Source organism: Hyla sarda, chromosome 1, assembly GCF_029499605.1.
Source record: "Hyla sarda isolate aHylSar1 chromosome 1, aHylSar1.hap1, whole genome shotgun sequence".
Classification (NCBI taxonomy): Eukaryota; Metazoa; Chordata; class Amphibia; order Anura; family Hylidae; genus Hyla; species Hyla sarda.
The window spans coordinates 533,028,864-533,056,362 of NC_079189.1; the positions used below are offsets into that span (position 1 = coordinate 533,028,864).

The window sequence follows — 27,499 nt, forward strand, 5'->3', positions numbered from 1 at the left end:
TATACGGTTGTCTCCGTTTCTTTCAGAGCATACAGCTTTTTACTTTTTTTTTTTTTCCGGACAGAAAACCGTGGCCTACCACAGTTTTTGGTCCGGGTGAAAAACCGTATACGTTTTTTTTAACATGGGAGTCAATGGGAACAGTACAGAACCGTATGTGCGTATGGTTCCATCCGGTTTGCACCATACGGTTTTTGACTTTGCAGTTTTTTTTTCTTGGAATTTCAATCAAACTAGTGAAACTTTATTCATAATGGAGTGAAAAGTTAAAAATGTATATGGTTTTTTCTTAAAAAATAGATACAACCGGACATCATTTTTCAAACCGTATACAGATAAAAATTTGTACACTCGTTTTTGCAATACAGTTCCCTGATCAGGTTTTTGATGAAAAACTGATTCTTCAAAACCGGACTAAACTGCATCAAAACGTGTGTAAAATTTTTAACCCGTTAACAGTTAAAATACGTTTGCGGTTTAAAAAAATTATGTCCGGTTGCATCTGTTTTTTAAGAAAAAAACGTATACGTTTTTAACTTTTCACTCCATTATGAATAAAGTTTCACTTGATTGAAATTCCAAGAAAAAAAAAAACTGTGCAAAGTAAAAAAAAACGTATGGTGAAAACCGGATGGAACTGTTCGCACATACGGTTCTGTATGGTTCCCATTGACTCCATGTTAAAAAAAACTAAAACGTATACGGTTTAATACAGTTTTTCACCTGGACCAAAAACCGTAGGCTACGGTTTTGGGTAGGGGGAAAAAACTGACAAAACCGTACAGGATTCAAAACGGACACAACCTGATGCATCTTCTGGCATACGGTTTTCAATACGGTTCTCACATAGAAAACGTATACGGGAACTGTATTGCAAAAAACGTGGTGTGCATGCACCAAGTCAGGTTTGGAGGAATCCGTTTTTTTTAATCAAAAATCTGATATGGGAACTGTATTGCAAAAACGTGGTGTGCATGCACCCTTGGTTTTTCTCTATGTGTATCTATATATGATTACCCTTCTATACAGTGCATATATCGTCTGATGTAACACCCTGATGCAAGGTCTCTGCTCTCTCCACACAGTTCATGGCCAGTTTGCAGCGCCCGACTGCATCGTCCCCATCACTCCCGGCTCTGCTCTACCATTGGTCGGCGGATTGTGAGGAGAGATCGCGCGTTCACCTCCTCGTCTTACATAGATGCTCGTTACCACGGCAACAAGCGTGACGCGCTCACCTGTTCGGGGCTCCTATTGGCTGAAGGATCAGGCCACTGGCAGACTTGCGCCCTCAGGCCCCGCCCCCCGATGCTGAGGCTGTCACTTGGCCTCGATCAGGTGACGTGCTCGTTCACTCGCTTTGCGGCGGCGGACGGGAGAGCTGCTCCCACATCAGTGCCGCTTCCTTCACCGCCGCCGCCGGGGCCAGTCAGAACCCATCCACCTGCCTAGAGGTGAGTGCTTGGCGGCGGTGACGACTTTGGTTTCGGTTGTTTTTTTTAAGCAGGCATTGTGTTAGACAGCCCCGTGTATATCTGATAGATGGGTCCTACCTGCGAGGCCGTAGCTTCTTCCTGTCAGGAAGCGATGAGGTCACGGATTGGTCAGTACAAGGTCTGAGGGAACCATGGAGAGGAGGGGGTGACCGCTGACATCGACACTGATCGTCTCAATAGGGGTACGGTGCCCGGGTGGGGACAATTGACCTGTAAGTTACCAGGAAATATAATCGTTTTACTGCCTCCGGTGTCTGTAAATTTGCTGGAGGACCACAAGTCTAAGCATGGCTAATAAATCTAATATTATACAACGTTGTTCTCTAACCTGTGACGAATCTACAACTCCCATCAGCTGAACAGTTTTACACTGTGTATTCTGGTTAGTCATACAATAGAAATCGGTGTGAACAGTGTCCTATAATGTATATGTAGTCTCCTTTGTCCTTGTTTCTTATTGGTGGTGACTATAAAATGGCGTTTATATACGTAAATCCGGAACCTGAAGTGTTAATCACCTCAGATTATGTCTTTGTGTCATAAAAGGGGCGTGTCTAGGCCACTAAACGTGACAGCGCCCACCCATGGCAAGCGATCCCTGACATTTAGAGGCCACCATGACATAATTTTGTGCTTTTTTTTCACATTGTGTCCATTCAGGGCTGTGCATGCCCCCTGCCAATGTGGGTTACAGCAAAGCTAAGTGACCATAGAACAGTGTTTCCCAACCAGGGTGCCTCCAGCTGTTGCAAAACTACGACTCCCAGCATGCCCGGACAGCCTTCGGCTGTCCGGGCATGCTGGGAGTTGTAGTTTTGCAACAGCTGGAGGCACCCTGATTGGTAGCCACTGCCTTAGAAGTATGCGGCGCCCCCACCTCCTGACATGAAGAGCAGATGGCTGCCGCAGAGGATGACATCACGTCTGTATATTTGTAGTGTAAATGGCTCTGATCGTGCTTTCTCATACTGCGCCATATTGGTTTGTCATAAATGAAGATACATGATCCCCTAGATTGCAGGCCACTACAGTACATGACATAGTCGCCGTATGAACAATCCAATATCATTCATATTGTAAACTCTCTTTAGATTCGGCCTTGATGTCGTTTGTTTTTTACTGATGTTGGGACTAATAAAACTTGTTTTTACTGTGTGGCATATGGTTTTATTCCTGGTATTATGTGTTTCTTGTTCTATGACTCTGGAGACATGAGCTCCTAGATTACTAACGTTACATGGCACAGTCATTGTATGAGCCCGGTCAATTGTGAACTCTCTAGAATCTGTGGTGTCCTTCAGAACTAATAGTTTTTCTTTCTACTTCAGGGCATATGATTTTCTGCCTGGTATTATGTTAGATCAGGGCTACAAATCCTAGTCACGGAGTAGTCTAGACAGCATGTTTCACCTAATTTTCTTGGGTTCTGTTATAGGGGTTATCCAGGAAAAAACTATATATAAAAAAAAAAAAATAAAAAATAAAAATATATATATATATATGTATATTAAAAACTGGCTTCAGAAAGTTAAACAGATTTGTAAATTACTTCTATTTTTTTTAATCCTTTCAGTACTTATGAGCTGCTGAAGTTGAGTTGTTCTTTTCTGTCTAAGTGCTCTCTGACACCTGTCTCGGGAACTGTCCAGAGAAGAAACAACTCCCCACTGCAAACCTCTCCTACTCTGTGCAGTTCCCGAGACAGAGGTGTCAGCAGAGAGCAAAGTTGTCAGACAGAAAACTCAACTTGAGCAGCTGATAAATATTGGAAGGATTAAGATTTTTTTAATAGAAGTAATTTACAAATCTGTTTAACTTTCTGGAGTCAGTTGATAATATAAAAAAAATATATATTTTCCTGGAATATCCCTTTTAATGTCTGTGGACAGTCTTATTGTTTGTCTGGTTAAATAAATATCATGTAGATATGAGGAACATGTTACCTAGCAAAATAGTATAAATAAGTAACCTTGTTAGGTGCATATCCCGGAGGATGAGTAAGAGGTGGACCCAGTAATCCACAACTACCAGCAATGTTTTTAGGCTGCATTCACACCACGTTTTTGCAATACAGTTCCCGTATCAGGTTTTCGATGAAAAACCGATTCCTCAAAACCGTACTAAACTGTATCAAAATGTGTATACAAATTTTAACCAGTATACTGTTAAAAAAATCATATAAGGTTTAAAAAATGATGTCCGGTTGCATCCGTTTAAGAAAAACCGTATATGTGTTTTAACTTTTCACTCCATTATGAATAAAGTTTCACTTGTTTAATTGAAATTCCAAGAAAAAAACAACTGCAAAGTCAAAAACCATATGATGAAAACCATATGGAACCGTAGGCACATACAGTTCTTTAAAAAAATAAATAAATACGGTTTTTCACCCGGACCAAAAACCATGGTAGGCTACAGTTTCGGGTACGGGGGAAAAAAACGGACAAAACCGTATAAGACGCACAACCGATGCAACCAGATGCATTGTTTGGCATACATTTGTCAATGGAGAGTCAATGCATACGGTTTTCAAATTGAAAATGTATATGGGAACTCTATTGCAAAAACGTGGTGTGAATGCACCCTTACTTACTATCAAAGTTCTTGTTTGTCCAGTAAGATCAGACTTGCTACTAGATACATCCAAATGGCCCAGGTATAAAGGACTTGGGTATGAGTATTATTGAGTAAGGGTATATATAGTATTGTGTATACTTGGCATTAGGGATGAGCGAACTTACAGTAAATTCAATTCGTCACGAACTTCTGGGCTCGGTAGTTGATGAATAATCCTGCGTAAATTAGTTCAGCCTTCAGGTGCTCCGGTGGGCTGGAAAAGGTGGATACATTCCTAGGAAAGAGTCTCATAGGACTGTATCCACCTTTTCCAGCCCACCGGAGCACCTGAAAGCTGAACTAATTTATGCAGGAAAAGTTATCAACTGCCGAGCCGAGAAGTTCGTGACGAATCAAATTTACTGTAAGTTCACTCATCTCTACTTGGCATCTTAAATAACTTATTTGTTGTGTATCTTAGCTCAGCAAGGTTTACTGTTTATTGAGGAGACCCAATGCTGTATAGAGACTTGGGCAAAGCAAGTATGCATATTAGCTTTTCTACAGAATTTTATTAAAACCTCATACTAGTCCAACCAGTGTGTCCCATCTGTAGACAGCTGTTACGGGGTTCTTGTACTTATTAGCTGCTGAATATTACAGCGGAAATTATTTTCTTTTTGAAACACAGAGCTCTCTGCTGACATCATGAGCACAGTGCTCTCTGCTGACACCTCTGTCCATTTTAGGAACTGTCCAGAACAGTATATGTTTGTTATGGGGATTTCCTTTTACGCTGGCAGTTCCTAAAATGGACAGAGATGTCAGCAGAGAGCACTGTGCTCATGATGTCAGCAGACAGCTCTGTGTTTCAAACGGAAAATAATTTCCACTGTAGTATTCAGCAGCTAATAAGTACAGGAAGGATTAAGATTTTTTAATAGAAGTAATTTACAAATCTGTTTAACTTTCTGGCACCTGTTGATTTAAAAAAAAAAAAGTTTTTCACCGGAGTACCCCTTTAACATCACATCGTATAGCAGGGGGTCCCAACCTTTTGTACCTTGTGAGCCGCATTCACCCTTGAGTATTGGTTGTGGGGCCACATTAGACTATATATTAATTGTGGAGAAACAAGAAGTCATGAATTTGCAAATCTCTTCTGATCAATAGTGATGAGTGGCAGGGGCCATGTTCGAGTTTGCGATATTTCGCGAATATATGGACAAATATTCATCCTATGTTCGCAAAATGAGCATATTCGCTATGTTCATTTGTTTTTTTTCCGTAATGAATTTGCATAGTGCGCATGCGCAATTATATCTTTCACCTAAAAGAAGGGAGGGATCAGTGTTCAGTCTGGAAGGGCCGATATTCACATAAAAATTAGCATTAAAAATTTTGCATAAAAAATACCAAATACTCGTCATTACAAATATATATCACGATATTTAAAAAAAATATTCGCAAAATTGTGTGCTGATATGGCAATTTTTTGGAAATTATAGATAACTGACAGAAATATATATACATGGTAAAACAGATTCTGCCATCAGCTTATATGGAGGTACAGGGTGGTAGTGGCGCAACGTGGGATTTATTACATTGGAGGTTGTGTGGTCAACATTATCAGCTAGATCACTGTTTCCTAACCAGTGTGCCTCCAGCTGTTGCAAGACTACAACTCCCAGCATGCCCGGACAGCCTTTGGCTGTCCGGGCATGCTGGGAGTTGTAGTTTTGCAACAGCTGGAGGCACCCTGGTTGGGTAACAGTGAAGCCTGGGGACTTTTTCTGGTGTTCTTCCTCCAGGTTATGATAAATATTACTATATGTATATATTTCAAGTTTATAAAACCAAAATGTTCAGATCTGGCCAATCCCTCTAGTCCCATAAGTAAGGTAGCATGGTGGTACATCATCTCTGTGGCCTGCACTTACTGTCCTGCTCGAAAGCCCTGGCCGATCATGTGGCGGGCATCCTGCTAGGGGAAATGCTCATATCAGTTTACAGGGAGAGCATGTGACTCTCTATTTTTTATAATCATTTTTTACCAGTAGTTGATTTGAATGCACAAATTGAAAATATGTCTTAAACCTTATAGTGGTGGCCCCTTTTTTCTGGAGTATGTGATGGTAGGCCGCCCCCTGGCTGTGCCTGTGACAGATGGCCCTGGGCCCGCTCTGCAGTCTGTAATCTAGGAAACGGGGAAAGTCCACTTCTCCTTTATATCTATAATCCATCTGAGCTGCTCTCGTGACTGCAAATATAAATGCAAGACCCGGGATTTCCCAGTGTATTTAAAGGGGTGTATTTAAAGGAATACTCAGCTGGAAAAAAAAATTCTTTAAACAGGGGCCAGAAAGTTATACAGACTTGTAAATTACTTCTATTTAAAAATCTTAATCCTTCCAGTACTTACCAGCTGCTGTATACTACAGAGGAATGGGGATTTGGTGTAAGCCGACAGAGGTGTCAGCAGGGAGCACTGTGGTCAGACAGAAAAGAACTTCCTGTGGAGCAAATAGCAGCTGATAAGTATTGGAAGGATTAAGATTTTTAAATACAAGTAATTGACATATCAGTTTAACTTTCTGACAACAGTTGATAAAAAAAAAAGTTCTCCACAGGACTACCCCTTTAAAGGAGAACTGTCAGCTTGCATTCCCCCCCCCTAGCCAGCAGTACTGGCTGGTAGTGCGGGGGACGCTGATCAGTTTGATGCCTACCATGCCCAGATGCGTCCCGCCTTTCGGTTGAAAGTGTTTTTCTGTATATGCTAACTAGGTGCTAACTGGCACAGGTGGGGTTACTGGCACTCTGACGTCAGCGCCGCCCAGCTCATCAATATTCCTTCACTCCCTCCACCTCTCACTCTTCTCTCCGCTCTGTAATGAAGAGGGAGTGGAGGAATATTGATGAGCTGGGCGGCGCTGACGTCAGAGTGCCAGTAACCCCACCTGTGCCAGTTAGCACCTAATTAGCATATACAAAAAAAAAAACGATTGATCCAGACATGGTAGGCATCAAACTGATCAGCGTCCCCCGCACTACCAGCCGGTACTACCGCTGGTTAGTGTGGGGGGGGGGGGGGGGGGAGCAAGCTGACAGTTTTCCTTTTAAACCTTATAGTGGTGGCCCCTTTTTTCTGGAGTATGTGATGATAGGCCGCCCCCTGACTGTGCCTGTGACAGCGGGCCCGCTCTGCAGTCTGTAATCTAGGAAACGGGGAAAGTCCGCTTTCTGTATATCTATAATCCAGCTCAGCTGCTCTCGTGACTGCAAATCTATCCAGACCCGGGATTTCCCAGTTTATAGTGTATTTAACCCCATTCATACAGGGCTTCAGGCAAAGGGTTTGCTGGTGAAGGACATTGTAATTCTACTTACAGAGACTGTGTCACGAATGGAAACCGAGACAGAAAGAGTCCTGAATAAACTCTGTCCTGTATGAATTCTAAACTGGTTGGAACACATTGCTGATATGTTAGTAGAGGGATGGATCATGTACCTGACTGGTGCTAGGACAACGTTTTGTTGAAATGTTATCTGTTCAGATCTACATTGCTGTGAGAAGGTGAATGCTACAATCCAGTGTGTGTGGAGTCTTTGGGGGTTATTGAGAGAGAACTGTACCATTGAGACATCTTAACATAAGCACTGTTATATTGTACACGTATTTCACAATAATGTACATTTTAAAGTGTTCACTGGGAATCCCTGTGTTCTTGAACGGGATTCCGATTGGGTCCCGGGACGGTCACTGTATGTGCACACGGAATAATGTCAGACAGAAACTACATTGAATTTGCAGCGTATTTTACAGCAATCTCAGCATGGATTCCACTTGGTATCAGACTTCTAGTGATTTCAGTGGGATTTCCACAACCATATTCACACATAGTAATCCCACCAGAAGATCCCATTTCAATTCCCATTGAAATTTGTGTGGGGAAATTTTTCATATTTTCCCCTGTGCGCACAAGACCTTAAAAGGGTTGGTCACCTTTTGACTAGGTTTTTTTTTAATAGAAACCATTGCAATGATAATAACTTATCTGGCCCCCTTCCATCCCCCGCCCCTGTATGCAGTCAGACTGTTCATCTGTCTATAACATGGCTGTCTATGGAGGAGCCAGGACTGTGTATGTCACTGTGATTCCTCCATAGCAGCACACAGCAATAAAACACAGGTGCCGTGGAGGAATTAGCCCATGTTCACATGTCGGAATTTCTGTGACTAATTCCGCATTGAAATCCGTCACGGAGATATCGCTGCATCAGAGTCCTGTTGAATTCAATATCAGATATTTCCAGCACGGAAATTCCGATTCCATGTCTGCTCAAAGAATGAAGCCAGCCAGTCAGTCTCTAATAGAGGGGGGTTTCCCACCATTAAAGGAGGAGGCATATAAGATATGTCATCACTTACTGACCCAAGTTTGGGGAAAGTCCTACTGCTGAGATCCCCTTCAATCCTCAGGACTGCAACAAAAAGCAACACTAGATCTGTGCTGAGGCTCCTCTTCCCTTCATTCTCCATATTGGTGAGGTCAGATCCCTGTCTTCAATAATGTTATGGTATATCCTATCTTTATGCTCTGCCCCTATCATTGTTAATATAAGCTGTTATCATTTACTTTCACCAGTATTAACCCTTGACTGCCTCTCATCTGCTGTCTGGCACCATTAGTAGAGCATACAACACTTGGATTGTGTTTGCAGTGGCAGGCATGGCAGCTATGGCATTTCATTTTCTACATGTAAATAGAGCAATGTAGGAAATGGCTATGTATTTGGGAATTTAAAGTGCAGAGAGGTGTTACTATATTCTCTGTACAGATGCATATACATGTGGCAGGTGGGATCAGGAGTTGTGGGTGGCATATATTAGGGGCATGGGTCCCTATCGGTATCTCCCACTTGTTTAGGTGTAGTTATAATAGCTTGTAAGGTGTCATACATTTCTAAGCAGGCGTGACTGGAGGTGCATCCAAGTGTTGAGATTAGATCATGTGAGTGTAGGAAATATTCAGTTACTAAGTCAACTTTAGATCTGTGCAAATGAAGGAAATAATCCTCTCTCCTTTTCGCAGGTCACTAATAATCGTGAAAATGCTGTCCCGATTGTTCCGCATGCATGGCCAGTTTGTGGCTTCCCACCCATGGGAGGTTATTGTGGGCACAGTGACCATCACCATATGCATGATGTCCATGAACATGTTCACAGGCAACGATAAGATCTGCGGCTGGAACTATGAGTGCCCTAAGTTTGAAGAAGTAAGTTATGACACTTTGCTATATAAATATCCTTCACACTTGTTAGTTTACTTTACTTTAGGGCAGGGACCAGGTCTCCAAAACACCTAAAAACACTGCTGTTTTTTGTCAAATTTTTTTTTTATTTTTTTTTGGATAAACTTTTATGATCTTTGGAAGTTATTACTTGGCTCTTTGAGTGGTCTAATCCTAAAGTATATAGTAATTTGGCCGTTCCTAAATTCTTGCTCATACATACTGTGTGTATGAAACAGAGGTGTCATAGTGTGACTCCACAGATATTTGTAATACAGCAGCAGTTCATTGATCACAATTCTTCCGGTTTTGGAGATTTACATATAAAATGTGCACAAGAGTAATATTGCTTCCAACACACATGCAATTCTTTAATATCCCATTAGCTTTATTGATTATCCATTTAAAAGAGACTTTATGAAGATATATAATTTATATTAGTTGATGAATCTAGAGTAAATAATGCTACCCATTGCGAACAAAACGCATTACGCATTTTTCAAACCTGATAATTATGTTTTAACTGTTTCATATGAATAATATATGTAGATGCGGCCTCTTTACTTACAATGTTCTTATTCTGTTTTATAGGATGTTCTAAGCAGCGACATAATCATTTTGACCATTACACGGTGCATTGCAATCCTATATATCTACTTTCAGTTCCAGAATCTCAGACAGCTTGGATCTAAATACATTTTAGGTAGCTATGTGTTCAGTGAAGTCTTAGTCATTGAGTCATATACTTGATCTGTGTCAGCAATTTACATTTCTCGGTCGCTCTTCATTGGGGGACACCTATACTGATGGCATATGCTCTTGCCACTAAGAGGCGCTGACACTAGGAAAAAATAGTCGGCTCCTCCCTGGCAGGATATACCCGCCCACTGAAAGCGAGGTAATCAGTTTTAGCTAATGTCAGCAGGAGGCAAGACACAGGTAAGGGCTGTTTAGTTGGTTTTTTTCTCCTTTTTGTTTCCCTTTTTCAGGTTCATCAGCATGCTGCTACCTGTTCCCACATATGCAATGAAGGGGCACAGACATAGAGTATGTACTTTTAACCCCTTCTCGCCAACGGCCAGCGCCTGGATGTTGTACCATGGGTCTGGGTTCCCCACTGCCCCTGCTCACCCCGCTATCTTAGCCTGGCATGATGCAGCGTGGCCATAAGCTGGTTAAAGATGCCTGAGGTGAGTATAGAAGATGTGTCCCCCACCCCCTCCTCCCCTCTTTAAAACTTTAAAAAGGGACTCTGTCCTTTATTGCAGGCCTCGCTCAGGGTTTCATGGGAGGGCTGTGTGTCTACATACTATGTCCTGGGGAGGACAGCCGCCGCCTACTCTACTCATTTTTCAGGGGGCTATGGCGGCACGTGGCTCCACCTCTCTTCTCCCCCTGAGAGCGTGCGGACCAGGAGGCTAGGCAGTGTCTCCTCTCCAGGTTTGCACCCCCCACGGATCATTCCTGTAGCCGGCAGGTGCTTACCTGCAGATCTGATGATGGGCGCCTCCAGCTGCATCTTGCTCCGCCCCTCCTTAATTGCGGGGGTTGGCAGTGCTCCGTTCCCGGTGGGGCTTCGTTTGTCTGGGTCCGGCCCGCTCTTGTCCTTTGGCCTCGGGGCTGTGCCACACCTTAGCGGGCGCTTCCAAGCGAGCTGCTCCGTACCTTCGCTGGTTCGAGGCTACAGCATGAGTTGTCCCTCATGAGGGACATGGTGTGGGCTTCCTAGTCCGATTCAGCGCAAGGCACCTTTTTCCCCACGCTTCCTTACTTAGTGTGTGTATTAAAATAAAATAAAAATAAAAAAGTGAATCTCTGTTGCTGGTCTCTCAGACCATTTAGTGGTGTTTGGCACCCTCCTGTGGCCTATAATTAAATTGTGCCTTATTTTCCATGCACCCTTGTGTCCTCTGGGGACACAAAATTACAGTCTTAGCCTGTACTATCTATCGCTTCTCAGCCTTTTGGCTAAGATCAAGTGTAGTATCTGTTCTTATTGGTTTAATATCTGATGCGTCCCCTATCTGGGGACCATATATTAAAGGGGTATTCCAGACAAAACCTTTTTTTATATATATCAACGGGCTCCGGAAAGTTAAACAGATTTGTAAATTACTTCTATTAAAAAATCTTAATCCTTCCAATAGTTATTAGCTTCTGAAGTTTTCTGTCTAACTGCTCAATGATGATGTCACGTCCCGGGAGCCGTGCATGATGGGAGAATATCCCCATAGGAACTGCACAGCTCCCGGGACATGAGTCATCAGAGAGCAGTTGGACAGAAAACAACAACTCAACTTCAGAAGCTAATAACAATGGAAGGATTAAGATTTTTTTTTTTTTATAGAAGTAATTTACAAATCTGTTTAACTTTCCAGAGCCAGTTGATATATAAAAAAAAAGTTTTGGCCTCGTTTAAATGGATTTTTGAGAACTGGGGCCAATTTCGAAGCTTGCTTCCGTCACCTCATGCATTGACCCAATATGGCAGGGGGGGGGGCCCATTTATTGTTTCCATCACCCTGTACGGGAACTGATATGACACATTGCATTGAGTGAGTTGAGGTATGGCTCTGGCATACCTGCTTTCTGCCTGGGTTCTCACTCTGTCAGAGACATATGTGACTCGTTGTGGTGGGTCATGCCAGGGATTTCATGATCCCTTGGAAGATACCGGGGTTACAGTAAGGTTTCTCCTCTACCACCGGTTGTCATGACATGTTTGCCATGTCTACAGGTGTTCTTGGCGTGTACACACATTATTGCCTCCTCCACAGGCTGCCACATCCGCGGCTGCTGTCCCGGATCCCCACGTCCAGTTCAAGGTCTCCATGGAAGTGTCCCTGCGTGGCCATGGATTGCACCTGCTCTCATTAGGCCAGACAGGAGTCTCATCTGTCACTCATCTCGCAAATGCCATGTCCGCATCTGGATTTCGGTACCCCACTACTAGTGTAAAGTGACCCCTGGAGTGCCCCGTTGTCTACATGGACCCATACCAGTAAGCCAGACAGTGGTCTGCATGGTTTTCTCTGTCGTTTGTCACTTCTCCAAGGGCTGATGTATCTGCGGCTGAAGTTCCGGTACTTCACTGCTAGTGCGGGGTGTCTGGTGGAGTGACTTGGCATGTCCTGTGGACCCTATGCAGGTCGAAGGGGATACAATCCACGGCTCCTAAGCCTCCTCCGATCTCCCAGGGTGACAGGGATTCTATTCATGGCTTCTAGGCTTCACTGGCCTTCCCCATGCGTCAAAGGGGAACAGTTATTGCCTACTTGACTGTGTCCCCTTATCCCCAGCGCCTGGAGGGGCACTCATTACATCAACGCCAGACCATTGTCTGCACAGTTTCCGACCTTTTGTTTATTTTTCCTCCGTTCCCGTCCTGACGGGATGTTGATTGGAGTGCTCTGGTCTTCTCGGACTGCTGGGTTCCAACTCTGGTTAGTCTCTTTGGCTTGAACACTATCCCAGACTGCCGTGGCGTGCCTTTTTTTTTTGAGTTGGCCCTCCTGGTTCTTTGGGCCTTAGTGATGGTTGAGGTCTCGGGCATGGGTAGCGATCCTGCCCAGACTTCTCCGCGATTCCATTGTGGGGCGGTCTTTCTGTACCGCACTTCTTCTTGTCTAACGGAGTGTTTCGCGGCCGTTGGGTTTCCTTCCCTTTCAGGTGTACGTCTTCCAGGAGACACAGGAACCTCCAAATTCCCATGTCGGCCACTCTGGTGTTCTGGGTTGCTCCTTTTAATGGTCTTCTGCTCCTTCTTGCCAGTTTATCCTTCCATGTAAGTCTTCCAAGTGACTCAGGAACCTCCAGTTCCCATGTCCGGTGTTCCAGGATGCCCCTTTTTTAGGGCTTTCCGTTCCTTTTTTGGCTGTTATTGCTTTCCGTCACCTCCTTCGTGGTCCATGTACTCCCGGGATGGGGGGCATTCGGGTCATTCAGATTACACCAGTAGAGCTAATTTCGCCTTCTGGGTGCTCGTGGCGAGCCCCTGGGACAGGGATTTCGGGTTTCCAGATGTTCAGGGTCATCACTCTTATGCACCAAACCTCTCTAGAGCCGGTTTCCGTCTTTCTTTTTTCCAGTGGTTTTCTGGTCTCCACCTCCTGTGCTCTCCTTCTGTTCAAGCATACGCTGCTCTCCCTGGTGTTTTTCCGCCATGTTCTCTTGAATCTGTCAACTCTGGGGTTCTCTTGTTGTGCCCTTTTCCATTTTTGTTTCCCAGTTGGGCTAGCCCTCTGTCTGGTTCTGTGTTCCTTGGGGTGGATTTCTTATCTCCTCCTGGGATGGTTGTGGCCCAGCTGGCTTCCTAGTTGACCTTTTTCTTGTCTTTCTGTATGGACCGTAGGTTTAGTCTCTGCAAAAGACGGTCCCTTCCCTTGGCGTCCTAGTCCATCTCTTTCTTGTAGCCTTCATTGGGGGACACCGCACGCACCCATAACTTCCTTTTTTTGTCCCGATGATCTCTTCTGGTTCTTTTTCCGTGATTCTTTTCTGGGGTCCTTTGGACTTGTCTTTGTTGGCTTCTCCTACTGCTTTGTGACAAAACTGATTACCTCAATTACCGTGTGCGGGTATATCCTGCCAGGGAGGAGCCTACTTTTTTTCCTAGTGGCAAGAGCATATACCCATCAGTATAGGTGTTCCACAATGAAGTCTACAAGAGATTTTACGGTGAGTTCAAAAATCTCCTTTTTCTCATGTCTTAGGTATTGCTGGCCTCTTTACCATCTTTTCAAGCTTTGTCTTCAGCACGGTGGTCATCCATTTCCTGGATAAAGAATTGACAGGCTTGAAGTAAGTCTAGTACCTGGGACTTTGTTACTCAGCACATTTAATAATTTTTGCAGATCTAATTGTAACTTTTCTTTTTTCTCCCCGGTAGTGAGGCTCTTCCATTTTTCCTGCTGCTTATTGACCTCTCAAAAGCCAGTGCATTAGCAAAGTTTGCCCTTAGCTCCAACTCACAGGTGAGCACCTGAGTAATGTCTGAAGGCAATTTCTTGGGTTCACTATACATAAAGCTTACTTGAATATTTACCTGATGGTTGAAAAAAAAACTTTCCTTTTCCAGGATGAAGTTCGAGACAACATTGCTCGTGGCATGGCTATTCTGGGGCCCACATTCACCTTGGATGCGCTTGTTGAATGTCTGGTGATTGGAGTGGGAACTATGTCAGGTTAGTAGCTACGTAAACATTAGAAACAAACATAATATTCTTAGTGGAGTAATCCTTTCAGAAAAGACAGCCAAATATAGTATGGCTTGCGTCCTTTGTTCACTTCTTATGGTATTGTCTTCCCAACCTGTCTGTAAGTGCAGATCTGAGCTTCCTGTCCTCAAGCCCAGCATTACAAGTCTTCATTACATAAAGTGATTTATTGCTTCAATATAGCTTTGTTACTTTTAAACATTATTCTGTCAATTGATATATGATATATTGTACATGTGTAATTGTTCTCTCTACACAGGTGTTCGCCAGTTAGAGATTATGTGCTGTTTTGGCTGTATGTCTGTCCTAGCAAACTATTTTGCCTTCATGACTTTCTTCCCAGCCTGTGTGTCATTGGTATTAGAGGTGAGTGTTTATAACTAATAGCAGCTTGTATTCATGAGTTATATCATTTACATTTACATGACATAAGACACGCCTTGTTTCCCCCCCCCCCCTAAAACAGCTTTCCAGGGAAAGCCGGGAGGGACGTCCAATCTGGCAGCTTACTCAGTTTGCAAATGTAATGGAAGAGGAAGAAGATAACAAACCAAACCCTGTCACACAGAGAGTGAAGATGATCATGGTGAGTGTCCCTCTTCTTCAGCTGCATCTCTTTAGTGCAACGTATTTAGCAGTTTTCAGTTTTGCATTTTTGCAGACCAAGCCTATAGTGTGTTTTGTAGTAATATTTTTTTTTTAAGCAATAATCTTTAATTTCAATTACTTTACACCTGTATTTGTGTGATGGACCATAATTTTTTTCCTTACTTGAAATAATGACCCTTTTTTATACACTTGAAAATGTTTTGGTTCATATAAAATATTTTTTTTTCTGTTCTTCAGTCCCTAGGTCTGGTCCTTGTTCATGCTCACAGTCGGTGGATAAGCGAACCCTCCCCTCAGAATAGCACTTCCATTTCAGATAACAAGGTTAGCATCGGCTTGGACGATACGATACCGAAAAGGATTGAGCCCAGCATGCCTCTCTGGCAGTTCTATCTATCTAGGTGAGTGCATTATATTTTTTTAATAATTTTCCACATGAATGTTTAAACACTATATATATATATATATATATATATATATATATATATATATATATATATATATATATGTATATGTGTGTGTGTGTGTGTGTGTGTGTGTGTGTGTGTAAGAAATGTAGCACGCGGCACCACTAACCAATCCTATAGCCACGGATTACAGTCCTTCAGCAAAGGATGTACGGCAATCAATATGTCAGCATAGAGCAAATCTGGAGCTGCAGGCTTCACTGGAATACGTAGCGTCCTCAATCATGTAAGTATGAAGAAATAAAAGTGCATTTACCCCAGGTATTGCTTTATCTGTTTCTTTATTCCTGGATATCATGTGAAAGACAAGCAGGAGCCTGATGTAGCGCAGCACGGTCCGTTGCCCGTGAATACCCCTCTGACACATGCCTGTTATGTCCTGCTTTTCTTTCGAATGATATCCAAGAATAAAGACACAGATGAAGCAATACCTGGGGTGAGTGCGCTTTTATTTCTTCATACTTTCACTATATATATTCTGATGTTGTTCACCAAAGTTAACTCTAATTTGCTTCCTAGGCTAAGCATCTGACAGTGTTGTATCTATATTCCACAGGATGATCACCATGGACATTGAACAAGTCATAACACTGGGTCTTGCTCTTCTTCTGGCAGTCAAGTACATTTTCTTTGAGCAGGCTGAGACAGAGTCTACCCTCTCCTTAAAGAACCCCATCACCTCTCCAGTTACTGTGCAGAAGAAGCATGTGGAGGGCTGCTGCAGAATGGAGCCAGAAAAAGCCCCCAAAGACTGTAAAGTAGAAGAGATCTCCACAAAGGAAGAGAAAGGTATTAGTACTACCACTGCTTAAACATTTAGGATATAGAGTACTCAACTGATCTGCAATGCTTGTAAATTGTTAATTCTCTTCAATCCTTGTAACCAAATTATGTCTATATATTTTCAGAAGCGGTCATAAAGCCATTGCCACTTGAAAGTACATCCCAGGTTAGCTTTATGCTGGGCGACTCCTCATCCTCATCCCCTGATTCAAGTGAAGAGGAGAAGGAAACAAAGTTCACTATACCAGAGGTGCCCCGACCCATCGATGAATGTGTTCGCATCCTCAAAAACCCAGAAGTAAGTGAACGACATGAGCTAAAACATTGCTGATCTAAATTTAGTGGAATTACTATTTTGCCATTGCCAAAGTGTAGCACTATATAGTGCTCTCTCCATATGTTTACTACATATAGATATAATGGGAGATGTCCTACTGAGAAAAGCTAAATATCATTTCTAGAGAGGTCGAGAAATAAAAGACTTGCATTGTATTAGAATTGTGGGTCTCAACAGCTTCATGTCTAGAACATAATTTAATATAGGTAATGACTACACTTTTTTACAGTAGACAGAATACATTTTATGTATTCATGAAGTAAAGTAATGTATTGATGGTAAAGTAGATGTGTCTGACTTAAACAGGCTCTTAGCTTCCAGGTAATCCCTTCCTAAAATCCCTCTTAATATATGCTTACTATTGAGAAAGTGGAAGCTGAAACATCTCTGTGCACATGGGTTTAGCTGAGGACAAGCTGCGCACACCCAGTTGGAAGAGATTAGGGGTATAATACATTTGCAAAGTAAAATGTTACTTTTGGGGGGGAAAATAATTAATAAGCTTTGTTTTGTTTTTTGCCATTTCCTAAAGGGAATTACTTACCAGAATGCTTAATTTTTCTTTATTTAATTTGTAGCAAGGCTCCCAATACTTGAGTGATGCAGAAGTAATAAAGTTGGTGAATGCGAAATACATCCCTGCCTATAAGTTGGAGTCTATGATGGAGTCTCCAGAAAGAGGAGTTTCTATTCGCAGACAAATGCTTGTTCCCAAGCTGCCTCAGTCATCTGCCCTTGTGAGTTTGCCTTACAAGAACTACAACTACTCCTTGGTAAGTCATTATGGAAGCATTGAGAAATGTGTAGTTTTCTGCTTGGGATATTATATAGGTCTTTCAGTAGTCTTATTTGTAAATCCATGTCCGCCCTTCTCAATGGGCTTCATATTTACATACTGTTTTACATCTTTTTCAGGTAATGGGTGCATGCTGTGAAAATGTAATAGGGTATATGCCAATTCCTGTTGGTGTAGCAGGTCCCCTCATCCTGGATAATAAAGAATATCAGGTTCCTATGGCTACAACAGAAGGTTGCCTTGTGGCTAGCACCAACAGAGGCTGTAGAGCCATAATGGTGAGTTTTATGCACCAGAATTGTTTGGTTTTTCTGGTTTCTTTAAGATTTCTACACTGACTACTATGAAATAAGCTGTATAAAAGCATAGAGAAAATAAGTGACAAATAGTAAGTTTACCTTGTCCTTCTTCATAGCTGGGTGGAGGCGCACGCAGCCGTATCCTTGCTGATGGCATGACTCGGGGACCAGTTGTTAGATTACCTTCTGCCTGTGAAGCAGCTGAAGTTAAGAACTGGCTTGACAGTCCTGAAGGCTTTAAAGTTATTAAAGATACATTTGATAGCACAAGCAGGTAAGTGTATTCTGTGTTTTACCAGCAGTCTTCTAAGCACTAAACAGATTTTACCCATTGCATTATTCCCTTTTATAATAGTGTACACCTCATTGTAAGAACCAAAATGGCTACTTCACATACAGATCATATGTTCACACAACCTAGTAATGCTCAGGCAGTAAGTGTAACCACTGCAGTATAAGCTAGACCACAAGACATTTAAAGTGATAGATATCTTATCTTTGGGAGCCCTACTGCTGGGACCCACACCAATCCCTAGAATGGGATTTCTCAGCACAATGTTGCTCCTCATTGCAGAGGAGGAGCTTGACTGGAGTGTTGGTCAAGCATGTTCCATGATGCTTTATTCAATCTGTTTGGCTGACCAGAACAGCCAAGCACTGTACATGAGAATGAGAGAATACGCGCTCCATAGGATAAAAAACCAATTATACCTGGTGTGAGAGAGTAATCAAGTAACTGCTAACCCTGGGGGTTGTGTAAGCTCATACACAACGATGGTTTAGGCAAGATGCAATAGGCGGCCGTCTGCTGCACTCCGGCTGGTGTGATCAGCTACACACGAGTGGAGGCTTCAATGGATACAGCCGGTTCAGCGTGGCGCTGACGAACCCAGGTAGACACAATAAGGAGGATAAAATGAACTTTATTGACCAAGATGCAAGGCGTCTTGATTTGTCACATAGAATTTTAATGGAGCTGCTGTGTGTGTACTCTTCTGCCACTTTATGTGAGCATGCAGTGAACAGGTATGTTGGGATATTTTAAAAGTTCTGATCTTTTGGGGTCTCTGGGTTGAGATCCCCACTGTTCAGTAGAATCAGTGTGGTGAAGCTTACAATTATGCTATTCACTACCCAGTGCACTTCTTCTCACTCATTCTTCGGTGAGGGTCTGTACACCACTCAAACTTTTGATATTTCAAAAGTTTGTTTTAAATGACTGCAGTACAATGTGGTAAACGACCTGGTTTCTGATCGCATGCAGTGATGGAACTTCTCCAGATCTTGATAAAACATGTTAATAAATATCTGAAGCTGGCTGTACATGGTAGTTCCACTGTTGGGTAAGAGGCTTCTATGATTGCACTATATGCTGCTTATACATGCTAAAATATTCCTTCCTTCCTTGGTCATCTTGTTTGCTGTTAGGTTTGCTCGTCTTGGGAGACTTCAGACCAGTGTAGCTGGACGAAACCTTTATATTCGCTTCCAGTCCAAAACAGGAGATGCCATGGGAATGAACATGATATCAAAGGTAAATATACTTAGTAACGTGGCATTATGTGATATGTTCTTATATGTTCAGTATATTGAACACATTGATCTCATTGGTGCAGGGCACAGAGAAGGCTCTCTCCAGATTACAAGAAGAATTTCCTGAGCTCCAAGTCCTTGCGGTTAGCGGTAACTACTGTACGGACAAAAAGCCGGCTGCTATCAACTGGGTAGAGGGAAGAGGAAAATCTGTTGTCTGTGAAGCTACTATACCAGCAAAGGTGGTGCGAGAGGTAAAAAATGAACTCAAACCTATTTCTAATGTCCACTACTTTAGAAACATTAATAAGAATAAAGATATTTAATATGTAATGTCTAATACAAATTGTATTCATATTTGCAGATATTGAAGACATCGACAGCAGCATTGGTTGACGTGAACATTAGCAAGAATTTGATTGGCTCTGCAATGGCTGGCAGTATCGGAGGTTACAATGCACATGCGGCCAATATTGTGACTGCAATTTACATTGCCTGTGGACAGGTCAGATGATGAAAAAATGTACACCATTTACAACAATGTTACAGTGTGTGATATCTCTATTATAACCCTATTGTAATTTTATTTTGCAGGATGCTGCTCAAAATGTTGGCAGCTCAAACTGCATCACCCTGATGGAGGCTACAGGCCCCATGAATGAGGACTTGTACATCAGCTGCACAATGCCTTCTATAGAGGTCGGTACTGTGGGAGGAGGCACCAACCTGGCCCCGCAACAGGCTTGCCTACAAGTATGTATATTTAAAATATTACTGTGATTTTGTTCAACTACAGGCTGGTTCCTAGCTGAGCTGTGAATGGTTGCTATGGGCAAAACCAGACAGTTTTAGTTTCAGGCAGCTTGATACCACTTGTTACATCTGTGAAAAAATAGGTTTTATCTATCCTCTAGTAAATATAGATGCAAGGAACCAAAAATGAGGAGCTTTATCTATGTCTATATTTTTAGAGCGTTCAAATGATGGAAGCTTTAACTCTATTCATGAAGTCTCCATTTTTATCTACAGATGCTAGGAGTCCAAGGTGCCAGCTCTGAATACCCTGGCAAAAATGCCTGTCAGCTTGCACAGATTGTCTGTGGCACAGTAATGGCTGGAGAGCTTTCCCTTATGTCTGCCTTGGCAGCTGGCCATCTTGTCAAGAGTCACATGGTCCACAACAGGTAATACTGTGGAGTCATTTTACAAATAAAAAAAAAAAATCATTTAAATGTTGGTTTCACCATTTTGAAAAAAGACCAATGAACTTGTCAGCCGATACTCAAACATAGGCAGTGATGGGGAGAACATTAACCTCTTACGGATGAAGCCCATTTTGACCTTAAGGACCAGAGGATTTTTTTGCACATCTGACCACTGTCAATTTATGCATTAATAACTCTCGGATGCTTTTACTAATAAATTTGATTCCGAGATGTATTTTTTGTGACATTCTACTTTATTTTTCGAGGTAAATTGTCATCGATACTTCATGGTAAAATGTCATCATTTCATGGTAAAAAATTCCGACATTTTAGGAAAAATTGTATCCTGCTCTACAGGGCTCAGAAGGAAAGGAGCGACAACAGGCTTTTGGAGAGTGAATTTTGCTGAAATAATAATTTTTTGGCGCCTGCAGAGCGGGTGTCCATCCGGGGGGGGGGGGGGGGGCGTGGGACCAGCTTCAGGGGGGTCCCGCAGTCATTGCTGGTGACCATCAGCTCTCTATGACAGCTGATGTCACCTTACTGTCACCTATAGCACCCACTCTGCAGGACTTTGATGCGCCTGCAGAGCGTATGCCGATCAGGGGCTGGGCCAGCCGCGGGGGGGGTCCCGCATTCGGCGTGGGTGACCATCAGCTGTCTATGACAGCTGATGTCACCTGTCACAGCATGTTTACATGCTGACAGTTTATCTCCAGGACCAGCCGGCTCGTCCTAATGCGGGAAGTACCTGCTAATTAGAACGAGCCGTCTCGTCCTGCGTCTGCAAGTCATTAATAGGAATCAGATGTCAATTCAGGCCGATCTGAGAGGATAGAAACATCAGCTACTGTAAAAGATGGAGCCCAGCCACAACGAAACGAAACTGCAACCTTATTTTCCTGCAGCGCCCCTAGAGATAGAAAGGCATATAGCTCTTTGGTTAAAATTGTCAGTATTTCAATTGTATTCCAGGATTTGCGCAACAATATAGTCCGAGGAGGCACTTCCACCAAATACTGAACCTTTTAGTCGCATAATGCAATATTTCGTTATAAAACCTTAGTCTGTGTGACAAATGTTTTTTTTTTTTTAAATGATAGTAATGCTTTTAATGAATATATTTAGTACTAGCTTTTGCCCGCGGCTTCGCTCGCGTTAAATTTGGGGTAACATAGATCTACTTTTTACGATCCTATAGTAATGAGGCCACTCTGGGTAAAGTCTACGTGCATCCAAACAACTCGAATTCTTTCAACTTTGATCGCCGTGTCTAAAGAGTTAAAGCCGGACATCTGCCGGAACGGCAATGTCCGGCATTAGCCGCGGGTCCTGGCTGCCAGGACCGTGCAAGTATGATGCGAGCTCAGCTCCTGAGCTCGCTTCATTACCCTCCCGTGCCGCAGCGCCGGGCATACCTGGCGTTCTGTGGCAAGGGGTTAATTCATTAAAACCTTGAACCTCCGTTTCACCCCTTCAGGGGTTGAATTTTAGAAAATGTTAAAACAAGTGTTTCTTTATCTCTAATTGTTAGCCTAAAAGCAAAGTTTCATGCTTCTAGCTTCAAAAATGATGGACTTCCATACAAACTTTCAACCCCATTTTCAACCTACATCTTAAAAACGACACCTGTGAAAAAATTCAGCTTTCTAGGTCCAAGGGTCTAGACTGGGCTTTGATGAGTCAGGCCTTCTCTTTTAATATATATATATAAAAAATGTATTATATATAACTTATAACATTTGTATGTCACTACACATATAATATTTATACATTCTTTGAGCCAGCTTCAAAAATTCTATGTATTGTTTAATACACTTTTCTTTTTCTTTTATAATATAAAAGGTCGAAAATTAATCTTCAAGACATGCCAGGCACATGCATAAAGAAAGCTGCATGAGCCTTTACCATCTGCAGCGATTTCACTTGGATCTAAGAAGGACCACAGCAGGAAATCTAAGGGAACGAGCAGAATATTTAACGGAAACATCCTATAGAGTAAAGGTGCTCTTCACCATTGGAAAAGCAAGATGTGCAGGCAACATGAGAAGAAGACTTATGCCAGCCTCAACCTGTATTAAATGAAGTCTATGTGCCTCATGTCCGGTTAACTACGTCTTAAAGGGTCCAGTAATCACTGATGGCTACGTGTTTGCTGCTGAGGCAAGAGCCAAAATGCCGGAGAGCTTGGATCTCATTTTGTTGTTTTTTTTTTACGCTGCTCGCCATGAACTTTTCAATACCTTTTAAAGTTACTTTGCAGTTCTGTTTAAAGAATGTTTATTTTTATTTAATCATACTGATGTTTGTAATATACCTCTGTTTTAGTTAAGAAAGAATAATATATTTCTTATTGGTCTAGCTTTAATTCCAGTCTTGAAGAGATCCAGCAAGTGACATGAAACTTATCCCTCATGACATGCATAACCAGTGACTGCTCTTCACATCTTAGCATGCATTGCTGTAGGGAAAGCAACAGCTAGAGAGCCACTGATAAAACACAATATTGGTCTTAAACCTATGTATCTCCAGCTGTTGTGGAACTACAACTTCTAGAATACCATGCTGAGAGTTGTAGTTTCACATCAGCTAAAGATACGTAGGTGGGAGACATGATAAACACTAATAAATGTACAGAGGGTCTCTAAGACTTAATTTACTTTTGCTTTCAAATCTAAACAAGCACAGAATCTAGATGTACTCCCAGCCATAATGCACCTTTTGGCGGAGGTGTTTTTTCTTAAGTTCTGATGTTGTCAGTGTTTTTACTGTCCCATTCCTTAAATTTTTAAATTTTCTTCTATTTTTGATTAATTTGTTACTGCAAGTGCTACTGAAAAAACACCCCTATAATCTAGAATTGAACACATGTGAGTTGGGAATGTGACTTCTCTAGTATTGGCGGCCATATTTTTCTTGGTGGTCTGTCGCTACCTCAGTCAGAATAGTTATGACCATCTACTGCCATACCAGATGCAGTCGAAACCAAACAGATTACAGATTTGGCCAGTGTAGAATTCAGTACAGTTTTATACAGCTGTTTTAAGGATGCGCAAGTTGTAGATTTTGTACTTTTTTTTTTTAATTTTATTTTCCCTTTTTGTACCTCATGACTTGTCTGTATGATACAGTACATTGCATTTTCATCTGAGGCATTTATTGCTTTTGTGGTGTATAAATTACCTGGAAACAATGTGTTAACTACTGTAGCTGGTGCCTGTGTCATCTTCTTCTTATGCTGGTGAAGAGGTGACATCTTTATGAATAAAGCATCTGTTTCCGTTTATTTTTCCCAATCTGGTATTTTTTGGAACATAAACTAAAAGGTCACATTTTTTCTTGTATATAAAATCATAAGCTATCTTTAAGATACTGGAATAAATGTAATTATTTTTCTAAGTTTTGTTGTTTGCTCTGCTGCCTGTCTTATTTTACCAAGTGGTGTCAATCTGCGGATAACATGGAAGAAGTGATCGCAAAAGTATTAAACACATCAGTGGCACAAAATAATGTAAAGCTAAGCTTTAGCACTAACATATTATTGAGGGAGTAATAAAAAATAAGATGACTGTAATAAACGAGATCTTACCAGTTTTGACAAAACATGAAATCTGCACAGAAATCTCACAAAGCAGTACTATTGAACGTGTTGCACAAGAAAAGTCTGAGGGGAATTTATCCTTTGTTTTACTCTCTCTTTTTTGGTGTAAAACATTTGCCAATATTTGCGCAATGGGTGAAAAATAGCAAAACTTTAATGTAGTGTGGCATGGTTAGCTTTTTTTGCAGAGGGCAGTGATTTATCAATTTTTCTGCAATATAAATTTTTCTGCAATCTCACACCAGCCCGGACCACACTTGTCTACATCTAAGCTAGTTTTCTTTTTATGAAGAACTTGCACTCCTTAAAACATTGTGGGAGATGCACACATGACATCCGCCCAGGCAAACAAAGAACTGTATTATATTTATTAATATAGTGCACACAGATTCTGCAGCACCGTACTCTTAAATCGGTCCCTGTCCCCATTGAGGCTCACAATCTACATTCACCTATTAGTATGCTTTGTAGTGTGGGAGTAAACCAAAGTACCCACAAGTAACCCACGCAAACACGGGGAGAACATAACTCATTGCAGATGTTGTCCTTGGGGGGACATGAAGCCAGGACCACAGTGCTGAGCAACACAGACAATAATAAATTCCCCCCTGTGTTTAAACCCAGCTTGAAGATGGCTATACACATTGAATAAATGACAGCCAATCACGCGGATTTCAGCAGGCCCAACCAACTAATGTGTATGAGGTTATCATGATGTTTCCCCAAACAAAGAGAGAAATGGGTGGGTGGATGTAATGGACAATATGGGCTTAATGTGAAACAATTGTCCATCTATTCTTAATGGGGGAGATTTATCAAAATCTGTCCAGATGAAAAGTTGTCCATAGCAACCAATCAGATCCCTTCTTTCATTTTTTTACAGACCTTTTCAAAAATGAAACAGGTAACTTTTCCTCAGCACAGGTTTTGATGAATCTCCCCCAATTTGTCTAATGTGTATAGACCTGTTTAAAGGAAAACTGTCATCCTGTTGACCCACACTAAACCCAATACACTGGGTTATAGTGTGAGTAAACAGAAGTCCAATGAGGGGTCACTGACTACAATACTAGCTTCGTTCCGGAGATATGTCCCACCAAAGGTCTGCTTCTAGCTTTTCTGAATTGCGCGCTGGAGGCATATTCATTGTAAATGGTCACGTGAACGCATAGTCTGCACATGCGCTCATGTGACCAGTGACTACACGTCACTAGGACATGGAGTCAAAGACAATGAATATTTAAATAGTGTGTCCACCTCCAGTGTGCAATTCAGAGATGATAGAAACGGATCTTCAGTGGGACATATCTCCGGAACGAATGTATGTATTGTAGTAAGTGACCCCCTCATCGGACTCCTGCTCACCCACACTACAACCTAGTGCAGTGGTGGCTGTCCAGGCATGCTGGGAATTGTAGTTTTGCAACATCTGGAGGTCCGCAGGTTGAAGACCACTGACCTAGTGTATTGGGTTTAGTGTGGGAGAACAGGATGATCATTTTCCTTTTAAGGTAGGCACAAAAAGGACCTATGCAGCAGTCGGGAGGAAAGTGTGTGTGTGTGGTAACAATGGTGCCTCTAACAATCAGGAATACTTGACATCTCAAGGAAGTTGGAAGTATGTCGGACTCTTTTTGCATGTTGCATGTGTGTTTGAGGTTAAAATAGGTTATATAGGCTGTATTTTGATGCATATTTTCTGCAGCTGACTTGTCTGCTCCATTACTTTAATGGGTCCATATTTGGAGCCGGGAATGAATTTTTACCTAGAATATGAGTTTTTTTTGCCTTCCTCTGGATCAACTCAGTAGGGACTAATTAGGGTTATAGGTTGAACTTAATGGACTCTGGTCTTTTTTCAACCTTATGTAATACGGTAGGAAAATACGCAGCAAAATACTGCATGTGTGACCTTAAATGGGCACTGTCAGATACAAAAATTTTTTATAAGTTGTACATCTTGGCAAAAAATTTAAGGGGTACTCCAGTGAAAAACATTTTTATATATTTTTTTTTAAATCAACTGGTGCCAGAAAGTTATACAGATATGTAAATTACTTCTATAAAAAAATCTTAATCCTTCCAGTGCTAATCAGCTGCTGTATGCTCCAGAGGAAGTTGAGTTGTTCTTTTCTGTCTGACCACAGTGCTCTCTGCTGACACCTTTGTCCATGTCAGGAACTATCCAGAGCAGGTTAGGCTTGCTATGGGGATTTGCTCCTACTCTTGACAGTTCCTGACAAGGACAGAGGTGTCAGCAGAGAGCACTGTAGTCAGACAGAAAAGAAATGCAAAAAAGAAAATAACTTCCTCTGTAGTATACAGCAGCTGATAAGTACTGGAAGGATTGAGATTGTTTGCTAGAATTTATTTACAAATCTGTTCAACATTTTGGCACCAGTTGATTTAAAAAATAAAATTTGTTTTCCACCAGTGTAATTATGTCATGGACTTCCGTTCCCATGGTCGCGACCCAGACCCTCCAGCGCTTCCGGACAAGAAACAGGTGGGTGCCGCATGCTATATTGCGGGGGTCCCCAGTGGCGGGACCCCCGTGATTAGACATCTTATCCCATATCCAAAGGATAAGATGTCTAGGGGTGGAATACCCCTTTAAACTGAATGGAAAAGCTGCCACAAAAACTGACAGGCTGTCTGGGCATTCTGGGAGCTTTACTTTTGTAACAGCTGGAGACACACTTGGTTATATTTTAGGTGGTTTGTTCAACTTCATAAAAAATACTTAAATCGGATATGACCGAAAAAGTGTCTAGTTTTGCCCATAGCATGTCAGCAGGGCCGCCGTCAGGGGGTTACAGACCCAGCTACCCACATTGTATTCTAAAACTAGGAAATCCCTGCTATTATAACAGGGATGTCCTGGTCTTCTGCAGCGCTCTGCCACTTAAAATTTTGGACGGCTGTGGGGACGCATCACACGCAGGTACATCACTGACGTGCCTGCGTGAGCCCGGGCAGCAGGAGCTGAGGAGCACTGCGGAGCACAAGAATGGAAGGCAGGCTGCCTTCGATGCTCGACCACTGCTCCTCTAGTCAAGGGACTTACTAATATAGCCTATAGGCCCCGGACCGGAGGAGCAGTGGTCGGAGCACAGAAATATTGCCTTCAGCGATATACTGTATATGGCTTGAGGCAGTATGTCTGTGGGGGGGCACAGGGGGCCTATAACTTCTCATGGGGGCACTGGGAGCCTACAACTACTTATGGGGGCACAGAGGGGCCTGCAACTGCATATGGGGGCACAGAGGGGGCCTATAACTACGGGGTACAGAGGGGCCTATAAC

The 27,499-nt window shown here is 42.3% G+C and overlaps 1 protein-coding gene and 1 non-coding gene across 4 annotated transcripts; both read left to right on the forward strand.

The window, feature by feature from the left end:
• The first annotated feature begins 1,317 nt into the window (after positions 1-1,317).
• Positions 1,318-23,878, forward strand: HMGCR (3-hydroxy-3-methylglutaryl-CoA reductase). Of its 3 annotated transcripts, none has more exons than XM_056540174.1 (20): positions 1,318-1,454; positions 9,149-9,332; positions 9,939-10,050; positions 14,060-14,147; positions 14,236-14,320; positions 14,425-14,530; positions 14,823-14,929; positions 15,030-15,149; positions 15,410-15,573; positions 16,196-16,428; positions 16,548-16,720; positions 17,338-17,532; positions 17,675-17,833; positions 17,971-18,128; positions 19,283-19,388; positions 19,471-19,641; positions 19,752-19,892; positions 19,982-20,140; positions 20,417-20,571; positions 22,438-23,878. In XM_056540174.1, exons 2-20 carry the CDS (start codon positions 9,168-9,170, stop codon positions 22,490-22,492), a joined length of 2,652 nt encoding a protein of 883 aa, XP_056396149.1. In that variant the 5' UTR covers positions 1,318-1,454; positions 9,149-9,167; the 3' UTR covers positions 22,493-23,878. The 3 variants fall into 3 exon arrangements, with proteins under 3 accessions (XP_056396149.1, XP_056396169.1, XP_056396158.1); XM_056540194.1 differs by lacking the exon at positions 1,318-1,454 and adding an exon at positions 1,550-1,678; XM_056540183.1 differs by lacking the exon at positions 1,318-1,454 and adding an exon at positions 1,579-1,708.
• Positions 11,296-11,488, forward strand: LOC130337547 (U2 spliceosomal RNA). The gene has a single exon (XR_008878412.1). It is a non-coding gene; the product is annotated as a U2 spliceosomal RNA (small nuclear RNA).
• Positions 23,879-27,499: the final 3,621 nt, after the last annotated feature.

Excerpts from the sequence above, each read along its gene's own strand:
- HMGCR (XM_056540174.1), top strand. The coding sequence starts at position 9,168 with ATGCTGTCCCGATTGTTCCGCATGCATGGCCAGTTTGTGGCTTCCCAC. Across the intron at positions 14,930-15,029 it reads GTGTGTCATTGGTATTAGAG|CTTTCCAGGGAAAGCCGGGA; the intron begins GTGAGTGTTTAT and ends CCCCTAAAACAG. Across the intron at positions 17,533-17,674 it reads AGAACTACAACTACTCCTTG|GTAATGGGTGCATGCTGTGA; the intron begins GTAAGTCATTAT and ends CATCTTTTTCAG.